The sequence below is a fragment of the Neodiprion virginianus genome, chromosome 6 (genome assembly GCF_021901495.1).
Source record: "Neodiprion virginianus isolate iyNeoVirg1 chromosome 6, iyNeoVirg1.1, whole genome shotgun sequence".
Classification (NCBI taxonomy): Eukaryota; Metazoa; Arthropoda; class Insecta; order Hymenoptera; family Diprionidae; genus Neodiprion; species Neodiprion virginianus.
In genome coordinates, this window is record NC_060882.1 from 10,850,410 (window position 1) to 10,873,213 (window position 22,804).

Consider the following 22,804-nt stretch of genomic DNA (forward strand, 5'->3'; position numbering starts at 1 on the left):
CTCAGATTCGTGATCAGTGATTCCAAATCTTAAAGTTATCAATTTTCATTCGAATCCGTTCGACCATTCTCAAGATATCATGATTTCTACTTTATTTTTTGTGAATTTATTATTTAAATAATTCAAAAAGTACTGACCCGATCAAAGCCAAAATAGAATCAGTTCTAAGTTTGGAAAAGCCGCGTTGATTGAGACCAAACTCATCGAAATTCGGTCAGTCGGGCTCAAGATACCGTTGAAGAAAAAAGTTGATCACATACATACATATATACACGCGCTCACAGACATCCGTCCGAAAATGGTCGCAAGTGGTTCTCTTGATCCCAAAACATCGAGATCTAGTGAAAACTCAACTTTTCGTTTTCGGGGTGATTGCAATAACTTCCTTTTTTCTCTGAAAACAGAGAAACGGGAAAGTAAAAAATGGCAAAAACAATCTAAATTGTAGCTAAAGTATAATAAAAAATCATGCCCAACATCGTCGCATGTTTTAAATTATTATTCTATGTGTTACAATTGATTTTATCTTGGGGGGGTTATTTTACCTCTTTTTACTTATCTCCTATAAGTATTGTAGACACCTATGTGCATTCAGGAAACGTTGGCTGAAATTCCAATCTAACATGTGATTGATAACTTTTACCGGCCCGATGAAATGAAGAAATGGAGAGAGAAATAATCTTCGTGGTTACAGGGTGAAGTCGGAGAAGGTAATCTTTTGCAAGAGAACGACTGATATAAACTGTCGAAAGAAGTAAATAAAGATGTAGAGCGAGAGAACGGGAGGGAGGGAAGGACGGAGAAGAAAAGCGGAACTATCCTAGTCTTGTGTTCAATATCGTATCTCTTGTATAACGTGAGGTTTTAGAGAGAGGAGAAGAAGTAAAAGAGAAAAAAAAACATACAAACACACACACATAGCAAAAACCTCGAAGTTTGTCCTTTTCTAAAAATCAATAAAACCTTATTTCGAGGCTAACCCCCGTGTATATCGCTTAGATAAACCAGTGAAAGGAATTGTATCCTTTCAAGAATCCAGAATCCCCTATTCAACCTCCGCTTTGACCCCTCGCCATCATCTCCTGGTCCCAGACCAGAGCCACCGAGTCACCCTCCGTCCTTCTTGCAGACTCAAATTCTCTTCTGCGGTCAAAAAACGCGAGGTATCCTTTTTTTTATATGCCGTTCGCCAGATCAACTGATCTTCGAACCCCCCGTTTCCATATCCTTTCCGATATCAGGAACTCCACCGCTGAGCAGACAAGGAACTCGCGTGAATTTCATAAATTGATCTCCAACGAACTAACCTTAGTCTGGTTTGAATTTTGTTTTTTAAATCCGTTTTTTACGAACGTGCCGAGCAATTTCACCACGCGTACAAACATAGCAGGAATCTTTCCGTTGCACATACACATGGTTATCGCTTACGTAATTTCGCGCGAAAAGTGCAATACACGTGGGACAACAAAGCTGCACTAACGTGATTATGTTGAAGCACTAGTTTTAACAGATGGGTCGTCGAGTCTTTGCAGTCTTGAAGTATTTGCGTTAGAACGTGCACGAAGCGCCTAGCAGAACTTGAAAAACACTTGAGAAACTTCGATGCACTGAGAATAGTAATTCATTGAAATTGGTTTAATAGCAGCCCGTGGAAAGTAAGTTATTCCAAACAGCCGTCGTTTCCTGATCCATTATTCATACGGCAGGAAAGTGTCGTGTTGTGAAAATATTATCTTCACAGGCCTTCTTTGTTCAAGGGATGCAGTACGCGGTTAATGCAGCAACTCTGGCATATTTCATCGCCGCATCCAGTTTTGATTTTGCGGGGGGATTCATTCCTTGCGGTACAATATCGCACAATTTTTCCATCTCATTCCCCTAGTCGCAGACTCTCTTCGTCGGTCAGGTTCGGGCAAACGGTTAAAGCGATTTAAACTTCAGAGCTACTTGCAGCCACTTGGCACTTTGCATCGTCAGTTCCCAAGTGTGAAGTTGGATTTCACCTCTCGAAACGCGATCCCGTAGAGTTCGAATTGAAAAATATTGAGAAAATCAGAATACGGCACTGTTGACTACGAAGTAGGTGATGGGAGATCGATGCGAATGGCGCGGTAGCGTCAAACCTCTTTCGTCATTGAGTGCAACGGCAGTGCCTGATTCACAATGCTGCTAAACCTGGTTTCAACGTTAGATGTGATAAGGGAAGAGGGAATTTCCAGTGCAAAGGTGAACCGCAGACAACGTTCCGTGCAACATGTATAATTTAATGCGTTCTCCGGGGACACGATGCGCACTAGATAATTTACGAAAGAGCAATAGTACTCACCTACCTATGCGTTTCCCTATTTCTCTAGGGAACATCGATGCATGGATATTCATCGAGCGGTGAAATATCGGATTACTTTTCCATCGGTACCTGCATCCCATGTGACTTGATCAGAAAGAAGACCGCCGGACACCCTGAAACACACGATAATTCATAAAACCTGTTCGATCTTCTTTTTCTTATTCAAAGCTGGTATGAGATCTGCTTAATCCACTCTCACCCCTCGAATATCCATATGCACACTCCCTTTTCGCGGAATGGTTTATAGGCTCGTAAACGATTCCGTTGTACCCGTACAAGGTCCTTTCAAGTGCCTCTGAAAAGACGATGCCTGAGATATAAGGCAATGTGAATGCAGGGACCAATACCGGATCCACACGTAGTTCACGGAGTGGGCTAGTGCAATTTCGCGATATTATTGACGAGTAGCCAAAAAAAAACAAAATATATCATTTTCACGAATGATGGATAGGCGAACATGGTGATGGCATCCTGAAGCAATCGTCCGTGCGCTTGTGTAGGACTATCAGAAACGTGGTTTATGGTACGTATTATCTCCCGTTCTCTGTGCCAGTTTCATCCGCTGTACATCTCCCTTTCGGTGCCTTTGCCATCTCCGACAAACACTCCTCGAGCCACCCCCGACCGAAAGCCTGGTAGATCCGAGATTACAAGCAGATGTTTGCCAAATAAACGAGTAAACCGGTATTATCTGTCCCATTCGATCTGCTCGCTTGGATAAATAAATCCTCCCGGCTACTTTGTACTATTATATATTTGATAATGGGAAAATACGGGAGGAGCTTTCGTTTTGCCTACCGAAACTACACCCGGCAACGACGACGACGATGACGCTGTATTTTTAGTCGTTTCACTGTTATTGTCAGCGATCGATTGTCCAGACTGCTGCTAGTTACAGACCCCGCTCTCCATTGCCACCATGAAAGCTGATGTGAATTTTAAACATTCGGGAATATCCGCCAAGAGGCAAATGTGTCTTAGGACTTTGCTTGCTTCACGCGACAAAGATGTTTAACCTATGGCACAAAACTTCGGGATAAGCTTTGGAATATTCCCAGTACTAGCATTTAACGAACTATTCTCGATAAATTTGAATGACAAACATATTTAGAGACTAGTAGTAACTCGTTAACTTACCTCATGCTTCTGAAGCGACGTTACCGACTTTACCGACATTATCACAACCAGACACAATATTCCCTATTCTCGGTATAAGAATATGTTTACCCTCAGACTCCGCGAGTCGAGATTCTTGGTTTTTTCACTTATTTTACTCTCAAATCATCCTGGGTGAATAGAGCCATCCGAAAATTAGCCAGGATTTCTTTGTTACAACGGAGACAAAGTAGTTCTTTCCGCATTTGGCAAACCATGGTCTCATCATCTTCCTCCTTCTCTTTTTCTCTGTCTATTTCTCCCACTGATGCAGCCTTCCTCTCTCTCTCTCTTTCTCTCTCTCTCTCGACCGTCTCTTCTTCCTTCATTTCTCATCCCTCATCTCTCCTCCCTTCCGCCGGCTCGACAGTATCCCTCAGCTTTTAGCCACTCCACTCAGCTACATTCGGCATCCAGTCGTTTGTCGCTTCACAGCGACTTCACTTTGTCTGCCTTCGTAAGCTCTCGTCTGTCGCGGCTATCATTGCGATGCACACGTTTCTCCTCAACCTCTCTCCACGATGACAGGTACCGATGCTCTTTTGTTTCCTCCCTAATCACCCGCACGAACGGTTATCCACCCCATTCTCACGGTATCGTGACACGCTGCTGTTCGCACTGCAACTCTGCAAGTAATATTGATGCGAGGTGTATTTCTGAGTCACACAATTTGCGATATGGCTTGCAATAATCGCCCGAGGTGCGGAAATGCCAGAGTATCTGGGTGTGGATTCGCCAATCGCTGGTGAGCGACGCGACGCCACGCCGAGAGCTACTGAAATGCAAATGTCCTTTCGCGGTGCTGCGAACCTGAGTAAAATATAAGATCACTGGGGGGCATACGGGGCGAGAAGAGCATCGAGAAACACGTACGCGACGCAGGGTGGCGAGGGACGATGGAAATACCAAGCAAGACTCGATGCAAATTGCACTCGCTGAAACGTCGCGGGCGGAAGAATTTGTGCGACCGTCACGCGTCATTGGTGAGAGTTTTTTTTTCCGTGTGAAATTACGTTCAGCGTATAAGCTGCACTTCGGGATTTGGTAAAACGACAGCAGTTTGCGCGGTGTTAGATTTCATGCAGACGCGTAATGCAGGACTTAAAAAATTCATAAAATGAGTAAGATGAAGATCGTGTTGACCCAAAAAAAAAAAGAAACTTAGAGGTAACCCTCTTGTTTACGGCCTGCCTACGTCTTTGCTGAGCGGTTACTTTACAACGCGCTCCTGATCGGAATACAATCGGCCCTGAGTCAGGGGGGAGAGGAAGGCCTGGGTGCCACCCTCCGGTGTTCCTTCTTCGAGTGACATAAGGGAGGCTCGTGCCTGGAACAGAAAATACTGTCCATACGCCGCAAGCTGTGTGAGACTTTTTCAAAATTGTTGCGAAAATATAAGACGCCTGCAGAGTCGTATGAGTTTAGCAACCAAAAGGCGCGTGATAGAAATTCGCAATTTCAAGTGGCGACAGGCCGCGATTGATTGACAGTTCGCTTCAAACCTGACACCCACGTCCGGGTACAGTCGAGGCTTCGTACATTGGATTTGAAAACTTTTTTCTCAATGTTACCATCGATTTTTGGAACGCCATTTCCAAGTTCTTTGCAAAGAAGCAAATCTTCCATTCGTGGATGTACTTGCAGCATTCAATTTCTGAACAGTCGCAACTCAAAATGCTTACACGTTATCGTTGTATTAATTCCTTTATCGAATGGAACATCCTAAGTTTGCAGTAGATGCAACATTACAAAAACCGTCTCGCGGTGTTTCATTGACGAATGATTTCACTTCGAAAATTTCCTAGAACGGGGGAAAAGGTAAGCGAGACTTATCGAGTTGACAGACAATTTTAAATTTTCGTAGTTGAATTTAACAAGGTTTGGATTTGATTAACTGATGAATTTTTTCTTTTTTTTTTTTTACACTGTTCTTATCTTCTTCGAAGGGTGTGTTGGTGGAAAAGAAGCGTAGCTGATTTCGGGCTAGCCAAGCGAGAGCTGTTTATTTATTTTATTTGTTCGCGGGGGCTTTAGGCGAGCGCGAAAGAAGCAAATTAATGTATGGCCAAGACGGGGAGGAAGGTAGCAACGTGAGAAAAGGCGAGGTAGCCTAGCGGGCGAAAGAGGAATGAGAAACTATAGGACGGAGGCTCAGCGAGTAGAGGAGCAGGTGCAGGATTGATAGCGGAGGGAATTGGAAGCTAATTAATGCCTGTAAGAGGGATTACCTTCGAGCAGAAGCCGCGCGAGCCAATAGCAGAGACCCGGGATCGGGCTCAAAGAATTTGGACAAAGGGAACTCTGCCCGGGTAATGGAGAGTTGTGTGATTAAAAGTCCTCCTAGTTCACCCGCTCTCCCTTTATTTTTATCAGTGACGCCCTCCCTTTTCGTCCCTTACTTGAAATGAGTTCTGCTCTATTCTCACTTACCGTTCTCCATCGTCCGCCCTTTTCCTTATTCTCTTTAACAAGATGCGCCTGATTGCTCATTTCGAACACCAATTAACCCCCGTTTTACCGACCGTTAATTATATCCCTCGCTTCCGGCACCCTCGAATCTCGGAGTCAAGGGTTTTCCTCATTCTCTGCTCGAAAACCGCACGTTAAGAAGAAAAATCTTTCACGTACACTGAAACCAGACGACAGAAAGAAAAAACAAACTACCGCATGTTCGACACTCCTGATCGACTTGTCATTGACAAGCATCGTCCATCGGTCATGCCCGAAACTACCACTCACACCCTAACGTCGTTTCAAAGGATCTTTTCATCCTGTACAGAAGTTCCGGGCGTCGGATTCTGTCAGGACATCAACAATATAGCCATGAGTTATTGAACGGTGTATTCGATGCTTGGCACAAGATAATTCATGCTATGCATACCAGCCGCATTTTCTATAGAAAAGGAAGACCCTGTTCGATCCCCCTGACGACCTGGTTCCAGCAGCTAGACATTTGCTCCGTCATACCATGGCCGCTCCGATCTCTGCCTGGTTAACATACGAGCTCGAAACGAAAAGCGTTGCTCATCAGTCGGCACGCTGATTCCACGTATCGGGATAGTCATACGCTCGTCGGAACTGCGCACGAGGCGGTTGTTAGTATTTGACAGGTAGTCGGTACGGGGGGTAGAGCAGCGTCAGTTGAGGCTAAGAAGCAATTCCCGTGGGATGAATTTATGGGTGGTCGGGATTAGCGGGAGCTCGCGCAATAAAAGTCTTCGCAAGCCTCTCTGCGGCGGCACCCAGCGCCGTGGTAGCAACACCGTCGTATAAGGATGGACGACCGAGTGGTATTAAAACCCGAGAATGGCTCTGTTTTCCAGCCACTTTGCGCCGCCGCCGGGATCTCGGGCCACGAACCGAGGGACGCGATGTTCTGACTTCAAATGAACGCCACCCTGAGAAAAGGCGAGGTCTCCGGAGGTGGAGGAGAAGCCAGGAAAAGGCTTCGCCTACCTTAGCGACCCTATTTACTAATGTTGCCAATTCCTCCTGCAGGCCGGAATAAACTCGTTGCACTAACTGAGCCCCGGGCCGCACCCTGGGTCTCGGTTCTTCGTAAGTGGATTACCGGTCCCCGCAGTGCGTGGAGCAGGCGGGCGGGTCGAACCTCGAGGTTGTACGTCAGTATTGGCTTACATTCGAGCCAAGATGCCGACGTGATATCTCCAGAGGGCTGCGTCGACAACCTAGCCTAACTCCGTCTCGATCCTTCTATCTCTATAACCGGCACCTTTCCGAGCCACGTCTGACAGTTTATACACCTGCACTCCCTGTACATAACGACGCTCGTTCACTCACCGGCTCTATCTTTTCTCGTGCGGACTGAGAAAATGGAAATGATTATGGCGAGAGTTGTTCAACTGTAGGTAAACTGCTGCGTTACATAATGTTCAGCACCTATGTACCGTCTTCCTAAAGTCACCGGAGATTTTACCAGTGATATCTTTATTCGGTGATTACAACCAGATGGGTACCTTGTATGATATTTGTTTCTTGTTTGTTGTTGGTTTTTTTTTTTTTTTTTTTTTTTAATTCTTTTTTTAACCTTTTTTCCACGTCGCCGAGTGCCTTGGTCGGTTATTAGATTTGGAAAATGATCGAAGCATAGTCCAAGATTAATATCCCAATGAAAATTGGCTGTGCGAAACGGAGTTTGCTGTCACTCAAACGATGGTGTCAGAAAACCAGTAAAGTAGAAACAGGAAGGAAAAAAATTACGAGAATTCCTTGGTGCCAACGATTGTTCATTTTTCTGTAATCGAAATTGAGAAAGCAATTTTTTCGTCTTAGTTGCTTTCGCAAAATACCCTGTCGTCTCGACAATTTTTGTTGCAATCCCTCCAGTGCGCAATGTTTCAATTACCCGTAACTATGCAGGTACCTGTTCTAATCCATGAAAAACAAATAGCAAATTTGTCGAACATTCTAAAGGTTCGTTCCGCTGCTTGTAAGACGTGAACAATCATGTCTACATGACAACGAACTGTGCTAGGCACGAAAATTTCTCGCTACGCAATCGAGTAAGTTTCAACTCGACTAGCTTGTTTGGTACAATTTTATCGATCTAGAGACGAGGTTCTCACTCGCATGGGCCAGAGTTCGTCGATTACGTAGAGTACAGACGATCTGCATTCTACAGTAAACTTCGCCTCGGCGAGTATTTTATTTCTGCGCTTTTAGATCCTAGCTACTCCAAACGGCATGAATAATTTGCAATTATAAGCGGCTTAACCTCAATGTGACACTGGCGGGTATAAGAAGGAGGTCTTCCGAGCTTACTCCGATTCTTTGGTCTACTCAAACTCCGCCATTTTTCATCGACACTCTTTCGCGCGTAGCGAGTATTCAGACATGGGATAGCGTTTTACCGAATCGCACATCACGTGTCACGAAATGAGACGATCTGTAAAAAAATTTATCCAGCCTATCACGGTTCGTCATTGATTTTGGCGTCAAGACGGAGCCTCGACTTGAGATAAATGTAAGGCTGCATAGATTCGTAGCATGTAATCGCTATAGTGCTCACGAGTTCATCCAATTCCTAGTTATACTCACCTAACGCGAATGATGGAAATTATAGTTCTTTTCCTCATACTATACACGCGCTGGAAAAATGTAGATAGCGAATTATTTTCTGTCAGAAACGGAAATTGCCGGCGGCTGATCCATCGCTTCGAACCCCGACTAGCAATTAGTTTGAACAAACTGACGGAAATCGATCGGACATTGCTCGCTCAGAGTCCGTTGTAGGCACGCCCTCGTTTTCCTATTCATTCCAAGTTTGGTAGATTTTTCAATAGGACAACGGCCTTCTGTCTGCCTTATAAATTCCAAACGCCGATCAGGCTCTGAATAGCATTGTTAAACGCTGTTTTGGGCAACCAACATTCGCGCCTAATCGATTTGTCTACGTGAATTCTTAGGCAATAATGCATGACGGAGATGTTCGGTTCTGTGCACGGGGCGTTCGAAACAATTCTGTCCTGCCCACGACCCGCACCATTTTCAACACCATTTTCCTGTTTACATACTACGGGGCATCACAAAAAACCTAATTTGCAATGTTTCAGATTGATAAAAATGACGAAAAAAAACGGGTATTCCAGTACTTTGCACTGTTGTCCAAATCACTGTTATGAGTAAAACAAATACTCAATTTCGATGAAACAGAAGCAGTGAATTGTTTGTAAAAACCAACAAAAGGTTTGAGCCCAGGGCGAAGGTGGCCGTTCATTTAATTTCCGAGATATACGAGCAAATCAATATGAAATGAAAAATTCCAGTAAAACAAAAAATCGAACAAAAGTGATCGGTGGAAAGAAATTCTTCATGGAAAATAAAACACGGACTGCAAAACCCCGATGCCGGAGATTTTTTTTCTTCTACTGACCTGTGGATCAATTATCGTATTTGTTTTTTCCAAATAATGCTCGTATCTGCCAAACCGAATGCACGCTTACCGTGAAATTAAACTCGAAAATTCATTTACAGAATATTGTGTTTTTTCAATAATCCAATATCTTACAGATCAAATTTTTTTTTTTCTAATTCGAAAGAGGTGGAGCTCATGGCCAAGTCGCGACATAAAATTTTGTGAATCAGTACAAGATAATAGAAACAATAGATATCTATATAAAGAATTTTCTTGCGTGTAAGTGTGAACGACAAGTAGATATTCGAATTGACGAAAGGCTGTTGAAGAGAGATGCAGAGAAGTTCAAGTCCCGTATATTTCATATAACATACGCAGGGTGCACATCGGCTCGACCATTATGCAGGGAGGACGATGGCGAGAGTCTCGCTAATGTAATAACATTTCAATTTGAGGACGGAAATTGCTTTCGAAACCCCCTGAATCACTGCCGGCCTGCGCAGCCTGCAACGAGATCCCCGCTGCTGCCAATGCCGCTGGACCACTGAATCTTCCTATCAAATCCAGACACCCGCCGTCGTCGCAGTCGAGCCAGTAGCCTCTATTATGCAATGATCGAATTAATACGCCGGTGCAGCGAAATGGTCGACGAGCGATTTGGGTGCGGATCGAGATTCCCTGCAGCGGTGGAATTTCCGTATGGTCAAAACTCCGAACGGTTTTCAATTACCGAAATTAATTGATGGGGGAATTCAACGTTGTTCGTTTATATCCTGAAGAAACTATTAAAAATTAGAATCACTCCGACCGTCACTTAGAGCAGTGTTTTACAAGATCAATGTTATAAAATTACCATACATATTCAACTAGATAAAATGAGATATAGTATTTCATCAGATTGTATCTACAGGAAATAAGATCAGGCTCATTTTTATCCACAATTTCAAAAAGATGGCCATAAAAACGGTAGATTCTTGATACACTGATTGTGAGATATAAAAATTGCTGATGCAACAAAAGAATTCTTCGCAGGTGGGAAAGAAATTTGTTATTATTGCAAACAATTTTAAGTAGAAGCAACGAAAGAGTTCGTGCGATTAATCGGACAGCAAACATATCGATTTGGCTAAAATAATTCTTTTTCATAGCGTATGTATGTCCAGAAAAACTCTCCTGCCGAATCAACCATTTTGACAAAATTACAGCCGCAGAGTCTCAACTCCGAATAACATTGATTATGTTTCAGTAGGCAATTTTATATCGTAAGCATAGATGAAGACGAAAAATGAACTGAACTCACATTATCTTTATATGATGTAAAAGATGAGCTGTATCTGTGTTAGATAAAATTATCTAGATAACGTACAGCACCGCAGGTGTTGAATCTTCGAAAATTCGACCCTGCAACAATCTCGTCTGGTACTTTTGATTTGACGTTTCTCCCGATTACGGGATACACTTCGTCGGTCAAAAAACGAGGATCGACTGAAAGATGGCTCCCAATTAACCTCCGACTGGCGACATCGCCTCCCTCAACACCGGGTTCGAGTTTGCATGCAAACGCCGCCCGGGTGCAATCGTGCTCTAAATCGTCGAGGCGCGCTTTCGCGTCGAGTTCGAACTCTTCGAGGCCTTTTTTCTTCAACTGGTTTTCTCGCTGAACGAAAACGGGTCGCCGATTGATAGACGCCGATGACGAAAGCGCAAACTCCGTCGGGATTCACTCGCAGCGCGATCTTGATCGCCACTTACTCCCGTCAACTCCTGTGTCTCCGCTTCTACGGGTCGGGAGTTTCCTATCGTTTTACCTGCAGTTTTCTTTCCACCTCTTTTTTAACATCCCTCAACACCGTCTAACGATTCTCGGCTCGTTAACTCCATGTACTCGACGACTGCTGCAAGCACCGCTCGAAAGCACGGCTTCGATTTCTTTTCACTAAGTTGCAGCGAACGAATCCTGCGCCGTGTCAAATCCACGGAATCCTTACACGATTTGAAAAAATGTTATCCACATATAGCAGGAAAAAGCTGGCTGACAATGTGATCGAACCACCACTGATATCGTGACTTCTGACTCCGTCGTAACGGCGATCATTTCTTCCTTCAGATTAACGTTCTTCCATTTTTTCGTAAGAGAATCTCTCTGTGAGCTTTTGGTCAGCGGTGGAAAACTGATTTACCGGCTTGTGATGAATTTTTTTAAAGAAATTTGTCTAGGCGACGAACGATCACTTGCAAATTTTTTGTAATACCTGCCCGTTCAATTTCATATGGGTTTGTGAAATTTCAGCCTTACTTTTTTCTCCGAAATTCAAATCACAGTTCGTGAAGAATGACCGAGCAGCTGGGATTTCGTTGTTTTCATCACCTCATTTGCAAGCAACGGGAATTTTATTCTGGCCCAAGTTCGTCCTGAGTTTTTAATTGCGAAATAATTCAGGCGTTATTCACATGCGCGAAAGAGACAGCAGTGCAGTGGAAGTTACCGAACCGTGTTGTAGGTACTATTTTCCGTACGCAATATTTCTTCATAAAAGTTTCGCGAGGTGAAATTATTTTCATCTGTCAAATAAAGTTCAGACGGACGCCTGCAACTTGACGATCGCATCGTTATTCACGGTGTTTTCGTCCTCCGCGCGGCGAGATAATTTTTAAATTATCGGCTGTCCGATCAAATATTGAAGCTGCAGATACGCGACGATATCTGATCGCGTATATCGTTGTTAATCAGTGAAGCGTGACGTGTGCAATCAGACCGTGGAGAGAGGAAGCTGCGATAACGAACCGGTAAATCATACCGCAGCCTGCATCTGTCACGCCGATTCCACGCCTTGATTCGAATAAAACTTTAGGCAGGGCGCTGAATTATTCTTTGACAATTATGCCGAAATGTGCTCGATCAAACAAGGCACGGGGCTTATAGCGCGTAGAACGCAACTGAAAATGTGCGAAATTCCTTGCAATATAAAAATACTCGAGTTGTACCCCGTTAAGAACCACATTTCTGCATGCATAACGAGAACCAGGTATAAGTGCAGGGGCCAGAGGTAAACGAGGAGGAGAGCTGGCACTTTGTAGCGATAAAAGTATGTCGCATTAATTAAAACGTACTTCACATCATCTCTATCTCTCTCTCTCTCTCTCTCTCTCTCTTACACGCCGGTCGGTAGGTGTCGCACATTAACGAGGATTTGCCAACAGGCGTATATGCAGCTGTATTCATTTCGCAACTTGTGACCATTTTCAAAACGTCACCACACGTCCGTTTGGAAATCGTGTAACCAACCTGCACTCGACTCACGTTGGCTAGTTGGGCAAAATTTATATCGCACAAATTAAAACGGCAACTTTGCTGAGCGAGATTGTCATTATATACTTACCCAGCATTTGCTTTTACAACCAGTAAAAAAATATACATACCAAGCGACAATAATTACCAGCAGCTTGAAGTCTTGTACACGGCTTTAAAATAACTGCAGGTACTCGGTTAAATTTCAAAAATTTATCTCAGCAGCGTCGAGTTTTTCAATTTCAAAATGGACACGGTTTTGGAATTGTAAATAACAGATACTGCAGAGAGTCTAAAGCAGATTTTTATATTTTTGAACGAAGTCGTTACGTATTTGTAAACATGAAATTTTCTGAAAAATCCTTCATTGGGAATAGAAGAGGGGGAACAAAAATAAGGCGTACTGAAAAAGGCATTGTTATTATTATGTAACGTACGGGGCAAGCGAAATTTCCGCTAAATTGAAGCAAAATATCTCCACTGGGACAGAAATGCCTCGAGGCTAAATCCTGCAATTCCAATTTCATGTGATATACGAAGAATATTGCTCTTGGGTATAATAATGAAAAATGCATAAGAATTTGGACCAAAGCGTCTACTTCTTTCAGGTAAAATTTTGACTCGCTTTGTAATTTGTTTACGTTTTACGAAATTTCTTGTGAAATTTCTTTCTCACAAATTTTCATTTCAAATGTTGACAAGTACATTTGTCGCAGTAACTTGAAACAATTATACCTACTTTTTTCGTTTTTGTTTTCTTTTGTGCAATAATTGAGAATTTGGATTTCAGTGTATTCGTTGTACATATGTATGTATTATATATGTATCTTAACGTGGGTTACGTCATAACTCTGTTGTTTTTGTACGATTGGAAGAAAATATGACCTTATTATTTTTTCGTCAACTATTCAAATACGTGATTTGAAAAAAGAAACAGGATTTGACCCAATTATTATTATAGTCAACTGCTAGAAAAATCTTACAGTAAAACGGTCATCCTTATACATTAACGGTTTGAATATTATTGGAATTGCAAGAAAATGTGTCACAAGTAACTATTGAGTGTTATCGATACTATATTTTTTCGGTTACACAGCAACGTTTAATCTGTTTGGTTTACTACGTTTTTTCAGTCAGCACGATCCTAAAATCAATTTATTGTTTCCTTAACCATATAGTTTCTCAATCGTTCTCAAAAAATCTATTACAAGTGACCATAATGGCAAAGAATAATATCACATACTAAACTTTCTTGTCACAAAATTTTAACTCGTTATCATTTAGTACACAACACTATTATTTTACGGTAATGATGAACGATAAAAATAATCGAGGAGTGCATGTATTCGTATACCTACTTATGTATCTACAAATGTAAACTTTCCTCCATGCTAGTCGATTTACCTCTTCGCATTGTTACAAAGGGTGAAATCACCCCTTGAGTTCACCTTTTTGTGATCTAGTAGTCGGTATGGATAAAAGACACGTAAGAACTATCAGATGTTATCAAACGAATAAGGTTCAGACTTCCAACTTGAAACACGCGTTGCCAATGAAAGAATATTTCTTGCCTTTTATTTGTTCCCCTTTTTTTTATTTCTCACTTTTGCATCAGTTTAATACAAATGGAAGATCGACCCCACGCTTAAGTCGTGGAAATTTTTTATTTGTTCACGGTGAATTTGGTACGCGGGCAAGAAAACCCGGGGATGAAAGTTTAAGGACCCGGGGAAATGTAATCGGTCCGGCAAGTATTGAGCTGTCAGTGCAATGGTCAGGCTCGGCCGTAAATACTGCAGAGTCCCGCCACGGCCGCGTCCCCGCGGTTAACCTCGTGTACGTGCTCGTCATTCCGGGGTCGCTGACGTGACTGCCCGTTACAAGCACTCCTGGCCGCAAGGTGCCCGCCCACAATCTTGGAAACATATTGGCTGCCAGACAGCGATGGATTATTCGGCGCGGTCCGGTTATCACCTGAGGATTTTCTCGATACAGGGGCTATTAATCCACCCTTCTGTGCGCCAAAATTAGAGAGAGGCGAAAAACGCGGCCGGAGAAATATTGCAATGGGGGAGGGAAAATATCCCCACGGTGATGATTGGAAACCGATTAAGCGACATGCGGACAGCCTGCTGCCAACCGAATCAGGGCCGGCTGCTGGCGACACTTCGGCTCCTACGCGTCAGCTGATATTAATTTGCATTCAATGACACTTCGCTCCGAGTGCCAGCGCAGTGACGTATGTTTATATACGGGGATTCGATCTTCCAAAAATTTACGAGGCCTGCCTGATGTTTCACCCTGCGAGTCTCAATTTCGAATCAATTTAAAACCAGGCATAATTGACAACGTCGATTCGATAAATCATCACGAGTTTAAGGGAAATTTCATCTTCGAATAACGCTATGGGCTGTTTGTTAACCGCATTCGTAAACTGGAGGGGGACTTATTCATGAGAATTGTTCAGATCTTCCGCGATTCTTACAGGTTGAGAAATACCCCGAACGGAAGATCAAAATCGATATGTTTTCCCCCTATCGTACGTTTTGATATCGCGGAGAAACACTTTTTAGCTTCCCGAACGTGAAAACGTGGCTTCCTTATCTAAAAAACAGCATATTCAATTATTCTGAAAGGATTTTTACTACAAGAATAATCCACGATCGCCGCAGGCTCTCTTGAATTCTGATTTTTTTTTCCTCCCATCCCCTTGTTCGGCGTATACACACACCGATGCAGATGCGTGTAACAGGGTGTTACGAGTGTGCGTGGAATTTCTGAGGAGTTGGCGTATTCAGCGATGAATTTTGTATTCGGTGGGCTGGTCCTGATTATCGGTATCGCCGCACACGGTTTGACATTGACTAATATTTATGGTAGAGGTAAATGAGCGGTGAAATCGACGTCAGTAAAGCTGAAAGCCAGAGGTTCGTGCAGCATGAAAATTGTCGCCGAGCCTTTTGCCATCCAGAAACGTAATTGATAAAAAGTTGGATTATGATTGATGGGTTTGAAGGTATATAAACGTGTAATGCGAGAACCCGATGCGGTTAGATTGATGAACCAAGAAATGTCCCCGGCATTCACGGTCCTCCGGCTTCTCCCTCTTCCTTTACGTGCCTAATTCACGCTCTTCACTTTATTAATACAAATTGCCCGGCGCATAATCCCATGCAAGAAAAAGGCGAAACTTGGGTTTCGCAAGCGAGACCGATGCATCACTCCGGGTTACAAAGACGTCTAAAAATCTGACACGTCAGGTTTAAGAACCACACCTTCCACGTCTGAACGAGGATTTCAAATACTTCGACACCAGTCTCTACTTGCTTACAATTTAATCGAGTCTCCGCTGTAAAGATTTGTATACTTCGTTGTTTATCACTTAAACGCTTGCGCATAACAATAGGAGAATAAACCGTGCGAGTCGGGGACGCAAGCTCTGAATTTCTTCACCCTCGACTCATCTTTTCACGGTTAAACTGAAAATACGTGATTTCAAACGACTCATTTACCAGTAATCTGTCTTGTTAGATGCTAACATAAAATTATATACACCGATATAAATGTGCCACATTTTACAAATGGTGTAAAATTTGATTCGATGCTGCGATAAGCGTACTACTTGTTCGTTTTACGGCTCGTGCAACCGTGGAGTGTACGAAGAACGGAGGATTTAAATCGGATGACGTTGTCTCGAGTATGTCGATTATATGGCTTAAAATTTCCCTAGAATCAATTCGGCTGCAGCTACGCGTAACAATGGGAGAGCCGCATGCATATGCCGATCGCGAAACTTGAGTCAGTCATGCGCCGGGTAAATCCTCTGCACCCCCTTTTTGGTCACGTTTGAGAACCGCTGGATGACGTCATCCGGGTATCCCATTGGCTGGCGGAGGGTCACGTGACCACACCCTCGGGCATCCCGCGCCTTGGCGGGGGTTGAAGGGGGCGCCGCGACGCTCAGCAGTCACTGCGAAGCCCGCGACGTTCGAGCGTCTCCCGGTTTATAGTCGGTGCTGCAGGCAGACGTCTAGGGCCGATGCAATTGCAAGAACACTGCAGTTGGGCGTCCGTTTCTTTCGAATTTTTAAAACGGGACGAGTTTTCGAACTGAGTTGAGAAATTCGAGTCGACGTCCGACGTCCGCTTAACCTGTCGTATTTCAAATTAATATTTTCATTCCGTCGTTCCACGTCGACACGCACGCCTGCCTGATAAACCTCGGCCATTTCTGTACACAGATATACACACACATTCGCGCACGTACACACCGATGCATACTTACTCACACATGCACGCATACACACACAGGTACACTCATGTACCCTCGTCGTTCATTACGCGCAGCTTTTGAGGGGAAAAGTTTATTCCCATTAGATATATATATATATATATATATTAGCTATCTGCAAGTTTTTTGAAAAGTGAAGTTCGGTTCGAGGGGAGGAAAAAACATAATTTCACACTTTTTTTATACAAATAAATATTGCGTCTTTCGTTTTATCATTTTATGAGTTTCTTCTGCGGCATGAGTCTTAAAGGGTATTTCAACAAGTCGCTAATTTTTCGCGAATCAAACGTTTCGTCGAGGGTAACGTAGAAAGTGCGATCTCGTGTGGTCAGACGAACGATTTCTATAATAATTATTCATAAATCACCTGGACCGAATATGAGTTAAAAGAAATTCGGAACTGTTTAGTGTAAGAAGAGTTTAAGTAGTCCCAAAGTAGTGTCGAGAACGTTTGAAACAGTCACGATGGTGCTTCACGGTGTGAATCGTAAGTTTCAATCAATAATAATATAGTAATAGTTCATTGCGTGTCAAATTTTTTCATACTCGAACCCAATTCCTGTAAAGCACATCCTGGCGTATAATCAATCCCTGTCGCATAATATCCGACCACGAGACTTAAACACTCTTATCTCTAGCAACCAAACTGATTTAAAAAATTGAAAAAGAAAAAATTTAACCGTGGTCCTGACCAGCGGAACGCGAAGTCAGCTAATGCAATGTGGCTTGACATCTGCCCCGCTACACAAATTGCACCATCCCTTTCTTGATCCTCGGACAAACGCGTGTTCTTCTGTCGAGGCATGATGTAATTTTGTTTTTTTCTTTAATCTTGTATCCGTTCGTCTATCTTCAAGACTTGAACTTCATTTCTGCATCTGTATACCACGAGGCAACGAATTTCTGATTTGGAGCAAGGCGAGTGAAATACAAAGGTTGCACAGAAAAAAACAAAAACAGTATAACACGCCACTTCGGCGCCTAAAGATAGGCGACCAGAGTTACAATTTACCATCTCGGGAACGAAATTGTAACGCCCGGTTGCCTATATGTAGGCGCCAAGGCGGCTTGTTTCCACGGTTAGGCCCGATATGTGTACAGTATTGTGGAGGAGATGATATAATTCATGAGAAGTACTTGGAAAAGATTTCAATTCCTGAGAAGGAAGGTATAAGGAAGGAAGGAATAAGAGTGGAAGAAGAAGAGGGAGAGAGAAAGGGAAAGGGAGAGAGAGAGAGAGAGAGAAACGAAGTCGTAGGATGTAAGAAATATTCAAGATGGCAGTGCCTCTACGTTCGTTGTTTACAAAATTTCCCTGCCCCAACGATTGCAAATATCTCCGTGACCGGAATACAAATTTCCACCAAAATTCAATCACATTGAAAGCGCGAATACCTAAATCCGTGAGAAAGATATCAGCGGGGCGATATTCGGTTTGTAAAGAAAAAAGCGGGTTACGTATATGCCCAAGTCGCGTTATACCAGTTGAGATAAGAGAGGGTGAACGATAAGAACGAAGTAAAGCAAATTATCGAGAGTCTCGCGACTCAGCGCATCGTTGATTGGTTAAGCACCTGCGCCAACGTTATGTACTTACATTTGGTTGCTTACGTCCGTCGGCGAGCCTTGCGGGAGATGAAAATTCTACCCTGTGAGGCCGACATACACACGCCTACATGTCCGTCGCCTTCTCCTTCTCCTTCTCCTTCGAGACTTTCGACTCGACCTGACCGACCGCCGATATTGGAGTGTGGATTTGCATTTTATTACATCTTATTTTTTTGCATCGATCGCAAAGGATCGAAGGAACGAGGGATCGTGGAATCGTGGAATCGTGGAATCCCTCGTTTCTCCGATACCGAACGTAGGAGACAGACACGCCGAGGTACATCTGCATATCTCTATATATCTAGGCATACGCACAGGGATCCACGTGTACGTGTACCCACGTATATATCCGAGCTAGGAGGGGGAGGGAGAATTCGCATACATCCGTGCAGATACAACGTACACCCACACGTGCATGCGTACAACAGATATTCGCGAAGTCGAACCAAAGGGAATCGAGCCCTCGGGCATCGGACCCTTAATCTGGGGGTTCACATCCCATCTATGCCCCGTATTCTTAGGTGTCGAGTTATTGTGCACAGCACGCCCGCCCAGTTTTGCGCAACCGCATTAAGCGATTAAGAATCGCAACGTTGACCAATCGCTCTTCGACGTGTAATATATTTACGTAGTGGTCAGTGGCCGGGTAAAAGTCGGGGAATTCAGGAATTAGACTGGTGATTTTGTGGCGGTACGGAACGAGAATAAATAAAGCTTCCCTCTTGAAGAAGTAACATATTTTTATATTCGCGCGCTCTTGCTTTCATGACTGTTAAATAGATCATTAACGTGTCTTGAATTTTCGAACAACGATGGACTCGCAGCTACATGTATTATATAATCGAATTGGCGATATGAGTTGGAATTCTAGTCAACGAACAATTGTAGTTTAACTGCGGAAAATCGAGGAAAAGTCGATAGATTTTTTTTTTAAACTTTGAATAGTCACCAAGATTTAGGAGTTGAAAAAAATATTTCCAGAAAAAATGTAAAAAATTTCAAAGTCAGGGGAAATTGAGAACTGTCGCAAGTGATCGGCGTCGACGCCAGTCAAGGTTCAAAGCTTCTCAAAGTTGTTTCAGTTTGTCGATGATCTAAAAATTTTCCATTCTTTACAATTAGTAAATTAACTCTAGTTCCGTGCTTTTCTTTATTCCTTTTCACGATTGGATTACTATTCAAAAACGTCGACAAGAAATTTTACTGATTCTATAGAGAGCTGCTGTATCGAAGATTCATACGCATTGCACGCAGGTCGTAGAATACTTTAGAGATATCTCAGCGAATATTCAACAGCAGGAGTAGCAGGGGCTTGTGCACTTCGGTTTACAATTCACAGAAAAAACCTTTTCGCGATGAATTAAAGATTTTTCAAGAATTTTATACGCTCTTTCTCTTCCTTCGTTTTCTTTTCCCTCTAATAACGAGAGAAGCCGCTGTGTCTTCAATACACGAAAAGAGCGGTCGAGGGTTGTATCGATTCTGCCGGATACCTCATCAACCCCACATTGCCAATTAGGCTTTTTTACGTCTCCCCGAATTTCGTCCATCTTCCGTTATTTTCTTCTTCGTCTCAACTCAAGATCGGGCCGTGCGAAAAGCGTGTCTGAAGAGATTTCGTCATTTTCATTAGAAATCCTATATCGTTTGAATCCTCTTATCTGAACAGTTTCACAATTCTCCTTAAGATCTAGTATTTTCGTTCAACTAATGTTTGTGCGCTACGAAAACGGAAGTAGAAATACAAAGTGGAAAATATCTAATATTTCTAAGATCAACGCGAAATCTATGGCCGGAGAGAAGCGAAAATGTTCCTCGAATCTCTTCCTTCTTTTACATCGTCATTGTAGCCGATAAAATTATGATTTATCGCACGTTACGTCGCTGCGTCTGAAATCTGCATGCTTGTAAAATCAGGGACTCGCTCGTGAGGAGGTAGACAGGTGGGTACAAAGATACAAGGTGGGCTTACGGAAAGTGGATGTAGAAGGGAGGCTGCCGGGTGCTCAGACTTGCTTATAACTTTCGGGGTAATTAAGTGCGTAGCAGCAAACTTGGTTAAGGTGGTAATTGTGTTTTATAAGGAGGCTCCCGAACGCCGAGACTACAAGCATTTCTATTATACGGGTACAGAGACAAGCCGCTTCGCTTCTCTCTACACCTTCTCGCGACGATGCTGGAAGAAGATGGATAGTTTCAAAGATAGAGAATCACCGTCGAAGCGACGCCATCAGACGTTCTTAATTGCGGCACTATTCAGAGGTTGCAAATTGAGTTTTCACACCATGAAACATGCTCGCACTTTGCTCCGATAATACCAACAACGACGCACGGATCGGTTCTTCGGAAACGATCAAAAATTTTCATCCTCTTCGGCGATATTCAAACTACATGGAATATTCAAAATCCGTGGAGGTAAAATTTCAACGCAGAATCGAGTTCGATACGAGCGTTGATTATTGGCCACTAGACCAGACTTCCCCACTGGTGATACCCTGCATTACATCACCCGTATAGAACACCGTGTGTGTCATGCCGGGGTAAGCGAGTCAGCCTTTGACGTAGAACGCCCACATCATCATCGATGGGTGTAAATTTATCCTGCCGGACGACCGCGAACCCTCAGGTGCTGCGCCTCTCCGCTGTACAACCCCTGCACACTCAACTATCGCAATATCGCGTAGAAATTGTCGCTCGAAAGGACGGACATACCTTTATAAATAACGGAGGAACTTTGCAGGCGTTTGAAAATTGATGGTAGTATCGGAATAACGGGACTTTTTTTTATTATTCAAATAACTCAAAAGCCATCCAACCGATAAAATCACAAATCTAACGAGTTCCGAGTTAAGAAAGGACGCGTTGATTGTGACCAAATTTAAATCATCAAAATCCGCTCATTCGTTCTCCAGATATCGTCCGACAAATATTGATCACACACGCGGAAGTACGTCAAAAAATGATAGGAGGTGATTTTCGAGATCTTGAAACGTTGGGATCTCGAGAAAACGAAACCTTTCATTTTCGGGTGTTTACAGTAACTAGGTATCCTTATTTATTTTTTATCTTTTCGTCGGAACAGAAGGAGTGGGAAGTAATTAGCAATCAAAGTACGGAGGTTGATATTACAGGTATAACGATATTGTGCGGCACAGTGCACGAAACAGAGACTACAAGCCGAGTCGTTACATTTTTTATCTTTATCGTCATTTCTTTCGGGAGGCGAGGCGGCGGACTATAAGAAATACACACTGATGAGCCGAGAAAACGGCACGAAAAGAAACGAAACGAAAAACGAGTTAAAGAAGAAGCGAAGATCGAAGGTACGGTGGGTGGAGAAAAAGTGTTGACCAACGCGCCAACGTAGAAAGCGGGGGAAAGCTGAGGAGAGAAACTTTTACATGTAACTCAAACTAAGCCTGTATGTGTGCGCCTGCGTGTATACCTAACAAAAGGAGCAAGGGTGGAATGACAAAAAGCTGTTACCCCTCATTTGCAAGTTAAAGAGTGGAGCCGAATTTTATACCACATAACGTCGCGGCGTGGTAAAAGCGGGGGAGTGACTCGACCTCCTGGAAATCGCGATGACGCCTTTCCCCGGTACAGGTGAAATTTTCTTGGTATTTGTTGGACGAACCTCTTCGTTACCTCGGAATTTCGCGAAAATGATAACAGAATTTGACGATAATCGTTCGTAATTGAAGTACGTCACGATGATCAAAGTTACATATTTAAATCCAAAATTTTACTTAATCCATTCGTAATGCTGGCAAACAGCAAGTTTGGTAAGGTACAACTTACGGACTTCGGACTGGAATTTTTTTACTCCCCAAATCTGTACTGCCATTTAATTTTGATACGAAAGATACATTTTTGCGCCTTTCAATTTTGCAACGTCCGAAGCTTGGAGTGAAAATAGCAGGGAGGGCTTGATCGAGGCAACAAAGTAAGAATGTAAGGGAGTTAGACGCGACAGAGTTGGAGGTGCGGGGGGGGGGGGGGGTATATACGCATGCACCGAGGGTAAACTGGGGTTGATGCGAATCCGATAATGTTGTCAGAGGATAGGTGCAGTGTGTCGTTGGAATTGCCGAGAGGAGTATTCGCGGCGTTAGACGCGATTCGGTGAGCTCGGAGGGTAAATATTAGATTTTTATTTGCTTTGGATATTGCAGGAGAAAATATCCCAGCTATGCTCGTCTCGAGGGAAGTCCGCCAGCCCCTCGGTCCTCGATCCCA

At 43.3% G+C, this 22,804-nt stretch overlaps 1 protein-coding gene across 7 annotated transcripts in view; it reads left to right on the forward strand.

The window, feature by feature from the left end:
• Positions 1-22,804, forward strand: part of LOC124308075 (protein Fe65 homolog) — a 200,433-nt gene that overhangs the window by 73,802 nt on the left and 103,827 nt on the right. Inside the window, exon 1 of one of the 7 annotated variants that reach the window (XM_046770426.1) lies at positions 16,657-17,444. The exons of the other annotated variants lie outside the window; for them this stretch is intronic. Coding sequence (XP_046626382.1) covers positions 17,423-17,444 — 22 coding nt within the window. The 5' untranslated portion in view covers positions 16,657-17,422. Of the gene's footprint in view, positions 1-16,656; positions 17,445-22,804 lie in introns of those variants that run through there. 7 annotated transcript variants of the gene reach the window in all.